Below are 12,520 nucleotides of genomic sequence, written 5' to 3' on the forward strand. Positions count from 1 at the left end.
GGATCTATGGGGCTCAGATCTATGGGGCTCAGATCTGTGGGGCTGGGATCTGTGGGGCTGGGATCTATGGGGCAGGGCTCTATGGGGCTGGGCTCTATGGGGCTGGGTTCTATGGGGCAGGGCTCTATGGGCTCAGCTCTATGGGGCAGGGCTCTATGGGACTCAGCTCTGTGGGGCTCAGCTCTATGGGGCAGGTCTCTGTGGGGCAGGGCTCTATGGGGCAGGTCTCTATGGGGCAGGGCTTGGGGCTCAGCTCTATGGGGCTCAGCTCTATGGGGCTCAGCTCTATGGGGCTGGGCTCTATGGGGCAGGTCTCTATGGGGCTGGGCTCTATGGGGCAGGGCTCTATGGGGCTCAGCTCTATGGGGCTGGGCTCTGTGGGGCAGGGCTCTATGGGGCAGGGCTCTATGGGGCTCAGCTCTATGGGGCTGGGCTCTATGGGGCAGGCTGTGGTGCCGCTCCGTGGGGCGCTGACCCCCATGTGTCTCCCCAGTCACAGCCGTGCGTTCCTCCATGCATTGCTGCGCTCCGACCCCGCGGCGCTGCACCACATCACGGTGCACAACATCGCCTACCAGGTGTGGGGCGTTGGGGGTGGGGGGGTCTATAGGGTGGGGGTCTATGGGATGGATCTATGGGGGGATCTATGGGGTGAGGGTCTGTGGGGTGGATCCATGGGGGGATCTATGGGGGGAATCTAGGGGGTGAGGGTCTGTGGGGCAGATCTATGGGAGGGGTGTTCTAGCGGGGGGGGATCTATGGGGTGAGGGTCTGTGGCAGGGGGTGGTCCTATGGGGTGGGGATCTGTGAGGGGGGGAATCTATGGGGCATGGATCTATGGGGCTCAGCTCTATAGGGCAGGGCTCTATGGGGCAGGTCTCTATGGGTCTCAGCTCTATGGGGCAGGTCTCTATAGGGCAGGTCTCTATGGGGCTCATCTCTATGGGGCAGGTCTCTATGGGGCAGGGCTCTATAGGGCAGGGCTCTATGGGTCTCAGCTCTATAGGGCAGGTTTCTATGGGTCTCTATGGGGCAGGTCTCTATAGGGCAGGTCTCTATGGGTCTCAGCTCTATGGGGCAGGTCTCTATGGGGCAGGGCTCTATGGGGCAGGTCTCTATGGGTTTCAGCTCTATCGGGCAGGTCTCTATGGGGCAGGTCTCTATAGGGCAGGTCTCTATGGGTCTCAGCTCTAGTGGGGCAGGTCTCTATGGGGCAGGTCTCTACGGGGCAGGTCTCTATAGGGCAGGTCTCTATGGGTCTCAGCTTTATAGGGCAGGTCGCTATAGGGCAGGTCTCTATAGGGCAGGTCTCTATGGGTCTCAGCTTTATAGGGCAGGTCTCTATGGGGCAGGTCTCTGTAGGGCAGGTCTCTATGGGGCAGGTCTCTATGGGTCTCAGCTCTATGGGGCAGGTCTGTATGGGGCAGGTCTCTATGGGGCTCAGCTCTATAGGGCAGGTCTCTATGGGGCAGGTCTCTATAGGGCAGATCTCTATGGGGCAGGTCTCTATGGGTCTCAGCTCTATGGAGCAGGTCTCTATGGGGCAGGTCTCTATGGGTCTCAGCTCTATAGGGCAGGTCGCTATAGGGCAGGTCTCTATAGGGCGGGTCTCTATGGTCTCAGCTTTATAGGGCAGGTCTCTATGGGGCAGGTCTCTATGGGTCTCTATGGGGCAGGTCTCTATAGGGCAGGTCTCTATGGGGCTCATCTCTATAGGGCAGGTCTCTATGGGGCAGGTCTCTATAGGGCAAGGTCTCTATGGGTCTCAGCTCTATAGGGCAGGTCTCTATGGGGCAGGTCTCTGTAGGGCAGGCTGCTATAGGGCAGGTCTCTATGGGGCAGGTCTCTATGGGGGCAGGTCTCTATGGGGCAGGTCTCTATGGGTCTCAGCTCTATGGGTCTCAGCTCTATGGGTCTCTATAGGGCAGGTCTGTATGGGGCAGGGCTCTATGGGTCTCTATGGGGCAGGTCTCTATAGGGCAGGTCTCTATGTGTCTCTATGGGGCAGGTCTGTGGTCCCCCTGTCCCATAAACCGCTCTGTCCCCCAGCTGCGGTTGATGAGCTCCATCCGTTCCAGCATCGTTTCCCGTCGGTTCCCGTCGTTCGTTCGGGATTTTATGAGGCGCCGCCACGGGATGAAACCCCCAAAATGGGCCCAGGAGGCGCTGGGGGCCGTGGGGATAAAACTGCACTGACGGAGAGAGGGGGGGGATATGGGACCCCAATGTGGGGATAGAGGGGGGGGAAGGGACCCCAATGTGGGGATAGAGGGGGGGGAAGGGACCCCAATGTGGGGATAAAACTGCACTGACGGAGAGAGGGGGGGGATATGGGACCCCAATGTGGGGATAGAGGGGGGGGAAGGGACCCCAATGTGGGGATAGAGGGGGGGGAAGGGACCCCAATGTGGGGATAAAACTGCACTGACGGATAGAGGGGGGGGATATGGGACCCCAATGTGGGGATGGAGGGGGGGGATGGGATGGGACCCCAATATGGGGATAAGGCTGAGGTGAGGGGGGGGACAAGGGACCCCAATATGGGGATAGAGGGGGGGGATGGGACCCCAATATGGGGATAGAGGGGGGGATAAGGGACCCCAATATGGGGATAAGGCTGAGGTGAGGGGGGGGAAGGGACCCCAATATGGGGATAGAGGGGGGGGACAAGGGACCCCAATATGGGGATAGAGGGGGGGGATGGGACCCCAATATGGGGATAAGGCTGAGGTGAGGGGGGGGACAAGGGACCCCAATATGGGGATAAAGGGGGGGGACAAGGGACCCCAATATGGGGATAGAGGGGGGATGGGACCCCAATATGGGGATAAGGCTGAGGTGAGGGGGGGGACAAGGGACCCCAATATGGGGATAAAGGGGGGGGACAAGGGACCCCAATATGGGGATAGAGGGGGGGGATGGGACCCCAATATGGGGATAAGGCTGAGGTGAGGGGGGGGACAAGGGACCCCAATATGGGGATAAGGCTGAAATGAGGGGGGGGGACAAGGGACCCCCAATATGGGGATAAGGCTGAAATGAGGGGGATGTGGACCCCCAATATGGGGATAAGGCTGAAATGAGGGGGGGGACAAGGGACCCCAATATGGGGATAAGGCTGAGGTGAGGGGGATGGGACCCCAATATGGGGATAAGGCTGAGGTGAGGGGGGGGATAAGGGACCCCAATATGGGGATAAAGCTGAGGTGAGAGGGGATGGGACCCCAATATGGAACCAAATGGACCCAAATGGACTCAAAATGGAACCCAAAAGGGACCCCACCCCATAAAGGACCCTAAAGGGACCCCAAATGGGCCCAAAATGGACCCAAATGGACCCGGAACCCAAATGGAACCTAAAAGACCCCCACCCCAAAATGGAACCCAAGAAGACCCCAAATGGACTCAAAATGGAACCAAAATGGAACCCAAAAGGACCCCACCCCATAAAGGACCCTAAAAGGACCCCAAATGGACCCAAAATTGACCCCAAATGGACTCAAAATTGACCCCAAATGGACCCTAAAGGACCCCACCCCAAAATAGACCCCAAATGGAACCCAGAAGGACCCCAAATGGACTTAAAATGGACCCAAATGGACCCAAAAGGACCCAAATGGACTTAAAATGGACCCAAATGGACCCAAAAGGACCCCAAATGGACCCAAAGGACTCCACCCCAAAATGGAACCCAAAAGGACCCCAAATGGACTCAAAATGGACCCCAGATGGACCTCAAAATGGACCCAAAGGACCCGAAGTGGACCCAAAATGAAACCCTAAAGGACCCCAAAAGGACATGGAACCCAAATGGAACCCAAAAGGACCCCAAATAGAACCCAAAATGGACCCAAATGGACCCCCAATATACCCCAAAAGGACTCCAAATAAACTGAAAAAGACCCCAAATGGGACCTCAGTGTGGGGGGACACACACAAATGGGGCCCCCAGGACAGCCCCATAGACACAGCATTGGTGACCCCATAGGTGTTGGTGCCCCTATAGGTGCTAATGACCCCATAGGTGTGATGTAGGTAGCCCTATAGATGCTAATGACCCCATAGATGTAATGTTAGTGGCCCTATAGATGCTAATGACCCCATAGATGTAATGTTAGTGGCCCTATAGATGCTAATGACCCCATAGATGTAATGTTAGTGGCCCTATAGGTGCTAATGGCCCCATAGATGTGATGTTAGTGGCCCCATAGGTGCTAATAACCCCATAGGTGTGATGTAGGTGGCCCTATAGGTTCTAATGACCCTACAGATGTAATGGTGCCCCCATGGCCCCGCCCCTTTCCCCATGGCCCCGCCCACCTCCATCGTGGCCACGCCCCCCTTCACCATTGCCCCGCCCACTTTCCTCATAGCCCCGCCCACCTTCCATTGACCACTCCCCCAGCCTCAGTTCCGGCTCGGCCCCATGGCCCCGCCCACCTCTTCAGTGGCCCCGCCCCCTTTCTCGTAGCCCCTTCCCCATTGGCCCCCGCCCACCTATCTCGTAGCCCCGCCTCCTTTTCCCTTGGCCCCGCCCACCTCCCTCGTAGCCCCGCCCCCTTTTCCCTTGGCCCCGCCCCCCGGCCTCGTTTCGCTCTCATCCCCCATCGGTCACCTTTTATAAAACGGAAAAAACACCCAAAAAACGCCCAAAAAAGACAGAAAAAAAAAAAAAAAAAAAAAAAAAGGCAGCGGCTCCGCGACCCCGACGGGGAGGAAACCGGAAACCGGAACCACAGAAACCGGAAACCGGAACCACAGAAACCGGAAACCGGAACCACAGAAACCGGAAACCGGAACCACAGAAACCGGAAACCCGGATACCGGAAACTGGGACCCGCAGAGCGACCGCGGCAATTAAATAGGGGGGGGGAGGGGGCGGGGCTTAAAGGGGGCGGGGCCAATGGAAAGGGGGCGGAGTTTAGGAAGGGGCGGGGCTTGGAGGGGGCGGGGCTTAACTCCACGTGGGCTTAGCCGCCATGACGGTGTGGGATGTGGGGGGGGGTAGGGGGAAATTGGGGGGGGGTCGTCGAACTGAAGGTTATGGGGGGGGTTGGGGGTCGTGGGGTCTATCTGTACTGGTAGGCCATGCTGTGCTCATTGCGGCCATAGCCCTGAGCAGACGGGTACGAGCTGGGGGGGCCGCTGTAGTTCTGAGCGGAGCCGGGGAGTTGTAGCTGGATTGGGAGTAACCGCCTGTAATAGAGGATAATAGGGGAGATATGGGGTCAGTGATAACAGGGGGAGATATGGGGTCAGTGATAGTAATAGGGGATATGGGGTCAGTGATAATAATGGGGGATATGGGGTCAGTGATAACAATGGGGGATATGGGGTCAGTGATAGTAATAGGGGATATGGGGTCAGTGATAGTAATAGGGGATATGGGGTCAGTGATAATAATGGGGGATATGGGGTCAGTGATAGTAATAGGGGATATGGGGTCAGTGATAGTAATGGGGGAATATGGGGTCAGTGATAGTAATAGGGGATATGGGGGTCAGTGATAGTAATAGGGGATATGGGGTCAGTGATAGTAATAGGGGATATAGGGTCAGTGATAGTAATAGGGGATATAGGGTCAGTGATAACAATAGGGGATATGGGGTCAGTGGTTATAATGGGGGATATGGGGTCAGTGGTTATAATGGGGGATATGGGGTCAGTGATAACAATGGGGGATATGGGGTCAGTGATAATAATAGGGGATATGGGGTCAGTGATAGTAATAGGGGATATGGGGTCAGTGATAGTAATGGGGGATATGGGGTCAGTGATAATAATGGGGGATATGGGGTCAGTGATAATAATGGGGGATATGGGGTCAGTGATAACAGGGGATATGGGGTCAGGGATAATAATAGGGGATATGGGGTCAGTGATAACAATAGGGGATATGGGGACAGTGATAGTAATGGGGGATATGGGGTCAATGATAGTAATAGGGGATATGGGGTCAGTGATAATAGGGGGAGATATGGGGTCAGTGATAGTAATAGGGGATATGGGGTCAGTGATAATAGGGGAAGATATGGGATCAGTGATAGTAATAGGGGATATGGGGTCAGTGATAGTAATAGGGGATATGGGGTCAGTGATAGTAATAGGGGATATGGGGTCAGTGATAGTAATAGGGGATATGGGGTCAGTGATAGTAATGGGGGATATGGGGTCAGTGATAATAATGGGGGATATGGGGTCAGTGATAATAGGGGGAGATATGGGGTCAGTGATAACAATGGGGGATATGGGGTCAGTGATAACAATGGGGGATATGGGGTCAGTGATAGTAATAGGGGATATGGGGTCAGTGATAGTAATAGGGGATATATGGGGTCAGTGGTTATAATGGCGGATATGGGGTCTGTACTGACCTGCCTTACCTTGGAACGAGGCCCCGCCGCCCCCTGAGCCGCCGCCGCCGCCGTACCCCCCCCCACCGTGAGATCCCGAGTACGACGAGCCCCCCGAGTAACCGGAGCTGCCGCGAGCGCTGCCGTAACCTGGGGGGGTAAAAGGGGGTGAGGGATGGGGACAATATGAGGGGGGGGAGGTATGGCCCATAGGGCACCAAGGAGTCATGGGGGTAAACACCAGCATCCCATATGGACCAACATCCCATAATACCCCCCCAACATCCCATAATGATCTCCCAGCATCCCATAATGGACCTCCCCATAACCCCCCATATCCCCCCGTGCCCCCCACATCCCCCCATATAACCCCATACCCCCCCATATCCCCCCATATCCCATATAACCCCCCCATATCCCCCCCATATCTCCCCATTCCCCATATCCCCCCATATCCCCCTATATCCCCTCCCATATACTCACTGTATTTACTCTCGTATCCCCTTTATGTACCCCCATATCCCCATATACCCCTCCATATCCCCCCTATATCCCCCATACCCCCCATATACTCACTGTATTTACTCTCGTATCCCCTTTATGTACCCCCATATCCCCCCATATCCCCATATCCCCCCCATATACCCCCCTTATCCCCCCATACCTCCCCATATCCCCATACCCCCATGTACTCACTGTATTTACTCTCGTATCCCCCATATCCCCCCACATAACCCCATATCCCCCCTATACCCCCCCCATATAATCCCATATCCCCCCCATATCCCCCCATACCCCCTTATACCCCCCATGTACTCACTGTATTTACTCTCGTACCCCCCCATATCCCCCCATATCCCCATATCCCCCCATATCCCCCATATCCCCCCATATAAACCCATATCCCCCCATATCCCCATATCCCCCCATACTCCCCCATACCCCCCATATCCCCCCCATGCCCCCTTATACCCCCCATGTACTCACTGTATTTACTCTCATATCCCCCCATATCCCCCCATATAACCTCATATGCCCCCATATCCCCCCATATCCCCCCCCGTACCCCCTTATACCCCCCATGTACTCACTGTATTTACTCTCGTATCCCCCCATATCCCCCCATACTCCCCCATACCCCCCATACCCCCCCATGCCCCCTTATACCCCCCATGTACTCACTGTATTTACTCTCGTATCCGTACTCTCCTCCCCCGGTGCTGCCGTAGCTGTTGCCGTAGTTGCCGTAGCCCTGCCCGTATCCCTTCTGCTTGCCCTGCCCCCCGTACCCCGCGTACCCCTGCCCGTATTGGGGCTGGGGCTGGGCCTGGTACGCGGAGCCGAACGCGGCCTTGTGCTGCCCGCCATGTTGCTGCTTCTTCCCCGCGTGTTTCGGGGCCGAGCCGTACGTGTCCGAGCCCTGGTAGTACGAACCGGAACCGGAACCGGAACCGGAACCGGAGCTGAAACCCGACGAACCGCCGCCGCTTCCGCCGCCGCCTCCTCCTCCACCGCCGCCACCGGAGCCGGAATGGCCGCCATTGCTGTAGAACTGACCTATGGGGAGAGGGGGGGTCGGAACCGGGACTGGACCGGGACAGAACCGGAACCGAACACAAAGGGAACCCAATGGGAACCCAAAAAGAACCCAAAGGGAACACAAAGGGAACACAAACAGGACACTAATGGAACTCAAATGGAACCCTAAGAGAACCCAAAGGGAACTTAAACCAAACCCAAACAGAACCCAAATAGAACCCAAACAGAACCCTAAGGGAACCTGAATGGAACCCAAAGGGAGCCCTAACAGAACCCTAAGAGAACCCAAATGGAACCCAAATAGAACCCAAAGGGAACCCAAATGGAACCCAAATAGAACCCAAACAGAACCCAAAGGGAACCCAAACAGAACCCAATCGGAACCCAAACAGAACCCAAATAGAACCCAAATAGAACCTAAATAGAACCCTAAGGGAACACAAAGGGAACACAAACAGGACACTAATGGAACTCAAATGGAACCCTAAGAGAACCCAAAGGGAACCCAAAGAGAACTTAAACCAAACCCAAACAGAACCCAAATAGAACCCAAAGGGAACCCAAATGGAACCCAAATAGAACCCAAACAGAACCCTAAGGGAACACAAAGGGAACCCAAATAGAACCCAAACAGAACCCTAACAGAACCCAAATGGAACCCAAAGGGAACCCAAACAGAACCCTAAGGGAACACAAAGGGAACACAAACAGAACCCAAATAGAACCCAAAGGGAACCCAAACAGAACCCAATCGGAACCCAAATGGAACCCAAATAGAACCCAAACAGAACCCAAATGGAACCCAAACAGAACCCAAACAGAACCCAAACAGAACCCAAATAGAACCCAAATAGAACCCAAACAGAACCCTAAGGGAACACAAAGGGAACACAAACAGAACCCAAACAGAACCCAAATAGAACCCAAAGGGAACCCTAACAGAACCCAATCGGAACCCAAACGGAACCCAAATAGAACCCAAACAGAACCCAAACAGAACCCTAAGGGAACACAAAGGGAACACAAACGGAACCCAAACAGAACCCGAACAGAACCCTAAGGGAACACAAAGGGAACACAAACGGAACCCAAACAGAACCCGAACAGAACCCAAATGGAACCCAAACTGAACTCTAACAGAACCCAAAGGGAACACAAACAGGACCCAAACAGAACCCAAATAGAACCCTCACAGAACCCTAACAGAGCCCAAATGGAACCCAAATGGAACCCTAAGAGAACCCAAATGGAACCCAAAGGGAACTCAAGGAGAACCTGAACAGAACCCTAACAGAACCCAAAGGGAACCTAAATGGAGCCCAAACAGAACCCAAACAGAACCCTAAGAAAACCCAAACCGAACGCAAATAGAACCCCAACAGAACCCCAAGGGAACCTAAATGGAACCCAAAGGGAGCCCTAACAGAACCCTAACAGGACCAAAACCTCAAGTTGAAGTTCTTGGGTTGGGGTCCATGGGTTGGGGTCCTCAAGTTGGGGTCAAACAGGGCCACCAACAGGGCCACCAAAGCGTCAACAATGGGGCCATTAATGGGGCCACCAAATGGTCATCAATGGGGCCACCAATGGGGTCACCAATGGGGCCACCAATGGGGCTAAGAGTCATCAATGGGGCCACCAATGGGGCCACCAATAGGGTCACCAATGGGGTCACAAATAGGGCCACCAATGGGGCTACCTAAGAGTCATCAATGGGGCCACCAATGGGGTCACCAATGGGGCTACCTAAGAGTCATCAATGGGGCCACCAAAGGGTCACCAATGGGGCCAACAATACAGTCACCAATGGGCCACCAAGGGGGCCACCAGTCACCAATGGGGTCACCAAGGGGGCCGCCAAATGGTCACCAATGGGGTCATCAATGGGGCCACCAATGGGGCTACCTAAGAGTCATCAATGGGGCCACCAATGGGGCCACCAATGGGGCTACCTAAGAGTCATCAATGGGGCCAACAATACAGTCACCAATGGGCCACCAATGGGGCCACCAGTCACCAATGGGGTCACCAATGGGGCCACCAAATGGTCATCAATGGGGTCATCAATAGGGTCACTAATGGGGCCACTAATGGGGCCACCAATGGGTACCGAGGAGCACTAACTGAGCAGACACCCTTAGACCCCCCAGCTCCCCCCCCCCCACCAGCCCCACACTCTGCCCCCATCGCCCCCAGCCGCGGGTTCCGCCTCAGCCCCCGGCGCCGTTAATTAAGGGCCAGCAATTAATGAACACCCCACAGCCGCGCTGGGTCCTTCCTGCCATGGGGGGGCACGGACCCACGGGCCGGGATTTATTAAAAGGCTCCAATAGATACAAAAAAAACCCAACGGGGGATTAAAGGATCCGGGGCCAACGGCACCGAACCCAAAGGCTACAAGGAATGAGATTCTCTTCCCATATCAACTATTAACGCCCAACGACGCCGAGCACGGATGGATCAGGTGGGGGCTGAGCTGCTGACGGGACCAACGGCGCCATGGGGGGAAATAAGGGGGAGAAAATGGGGGGGAGATCGATTGGGATGGGATGGGGTGGGTGGGATGGGTTGGGTTGGGTTGAGTTGGGATGGGTTGGGTTGAGTTGGATTGAATTGGGTTGGGTTGAATTGGTTTGAATTGGGATGGGTTGAGTTGGTTGGGTTGGGTTGAATTGGGTTGAGTTGGAATGAGTTGAGTTGGGTTGAATTGGGTTGAGTTGGGTTGAATTGGGTTGAGCTGGGTTGAATTGGGTTGGGTTGGGTTGAATTGGGTTGAATTGGGTTGAGTTGGGTTGAATTGGGTCAAATTGGTTTGAATTGGATTGGGTTGAGTTGGATTGGTTGGGTTGGGTTGAATTGGGTTGAGTTGAGTTGGGTTGAGTTGGTTTGAATAGGTTTGAAATGGGTTGGGATGAGTTGAGTTGGGTTGGGTTGGTTTGAATTGGGATGGATTGAGTTGAGTTGGGTTGAATTGGTTTGAATTGGGTTGGGTTGGGTTGAGTTGAGTTGAACTGGTTCAAATTGGGTTGAGTTGGTTTGAATTGGGTTGAGTTGAATTGGTTTGAGTTGGTTTGAATTGGGTTGAATTGGGTTGGGTTGAGTTGGTTTGAGTTGGTTTGAATTGGGTTGAGTTGAATTGGGTTGAACTGGTTTGAATTGGTTTGAATTGGGTTGAGTTGAATTGGGTTGAGTTGGTTTGAATTGGGTTGAGTTGAGTTGGGTTGAATTTGTTTGAATTGAGTTGGGTTGAGTTGGTTTGAATTGGGTTGAGTTGAGTTGGTTTGAATTGGTTTGAATTGGGTTGAATTGGGTTGAGTTGGGTTGAAGTGGTTTGGATTGAGTTGGTTTGAATTGGTTTGAATTGGGTTGAATTGGGTTGAGTTGTATTGGGTTGAACTGGTTTGGATTGAGTTGGTTTGAGTCGGGTCGGGTCGGGTTTGGGGTTTAGTGTTTGTGCCGCGCTTTGGGCTGGTCTATGGAGCCCCAAAGTCATGAAAGCCGGAGCAGTCAGTGATAAAGTCACCTACAAAGGGGGAGACAGAGCAGAGAGAGGCATTAGCGGGCGGTGGGGGATGGCACAAAGCGCCACGTCGGGCACACATCGCTCTGCTCCTGTCCCCCCCCCTGCAGGCTCCTTCCATAGACCAACACCGGGGGGCGCTCGGTGGGACCCCCCCCAAAATACGGCACCGACCAGAACCGACCCCGATACGGCGGAACCACGCGGCGCCGGGAGGCAACGGAGCCTTTAAGGGCGTCTTCCATCAACCCCCCCCAAAAGAAACAACCATAAGGAAACACCACGAGCTCTACCCGGCCTGACCCACATCCGGCGCGTGGGGAGGGAATGGGGGGCACTTACTGTATCCCGCTGTCGCCGAGTTGCCCCCGTAGCCGTAATTCCCGTAACCGCCGCCTGTGGGGCGACAAAGGGGTCAGAAATGGGGCAGTGGAGCCATATGGGGTAAGTCTATGGGGCAGGGGATGGGGGTCAGAGTTGGGGGGTGGCTCTATGGGGCAGCGGAATGGGGGTTGGGGTTGGGGGCGGCTCTATGGGACAGGGGAATGGGGGTTGGGGTTGGGGGGTAGCTCTATGGGGCAGGGAAATGGGGGTTGGAGTTGGGGGGTAGCTCTATGGGGCAGGGGAATTGGGGTTGATGGGGGGCTCTATAGGGCAGGGGAACTGGGGTCAGAGTTGGGGGGCAGTTCTATGGGGCAGGGAATTGGGGTCGGGGTTGGGGGGCGGCTCTATGGGGCGGAGGAATAGGGGTTGAGGTTGGGGTGGCTCTATGGGGCAGGGAATTGGGCTCGGGGTTGGGGGGCAGCTCTATGGGGCAGGGAATTGGGCTCGGGGTTGGGGGGTGTCTCTATGGGGCAGGGGAATTGGGGTCAGAGTTGGGGGGTGGCTCTATGGGGCAGGGAATTGGGTTGGGGGTCTCACCTGCGTTCATGTAGCCGCCATGGTTGCCCCCGTAGCCGCCCCGGCCTCTCCCGCGGCCCCGCATGTTACCGCCCCGGCCCCGGCCGCGCATGTTGGGTGGGGGGGGGACGTCGTTGTGCATGGGACCCCCCATCCCAAAACCGGGATTGTGCTGCTGCAAAGAGACACGGGATTGGTTGGGGTGGGG

General features: G+C 55.3%; 1 protein-coding gene across 1 annotated transcript in view; it reads right to left on the reverse strand.

The window, feature by feature from the left end:
• Nucleotides 1-4,932: 4,932 nt before the first annotated feature.
• Nucleotides 4,933-12,520, reverse strand: part of ILF3 (interleukin enhancer binding factor 3) — a 29,771-nt gene continuing 22,183 nt past the window's right edge. Inside the window, 6 exon segments of the mRNA XM_085531676.1 lie at nt 4,933-5,170; nt 5,173-5,196; nt 6,375-6,503; nt 7,536-7,910; nt 11,755-11,808; nt 12,334-12,487. Of these exon segments, the coding sequence (XP_085387802.1) occupies nt 5,070-5,170; nt 5,173-5,196; nt 6,375-6,503; nt 7,536-7,910; nt 11,755-11,808; nt 12,334-12,487 (837 nt within the window). The 3' untranslated portion in view covers nt 4,933-5,069.

Source organism: Coturnix japonica, unplaced genomic scaffold (assembly GCF_054131305.1).
Source record: "Coturnix japonica strain WE unplaced genomic scaffold, WE-NBRP24 Scf043, whole genome shotgun sequence".
NCBI classification, from domain to species: Eukaryota; Metazoa; Chordata; class Aves; order Galliformes; family Phasianidae; genus Coturnix; species Coturnix japonica.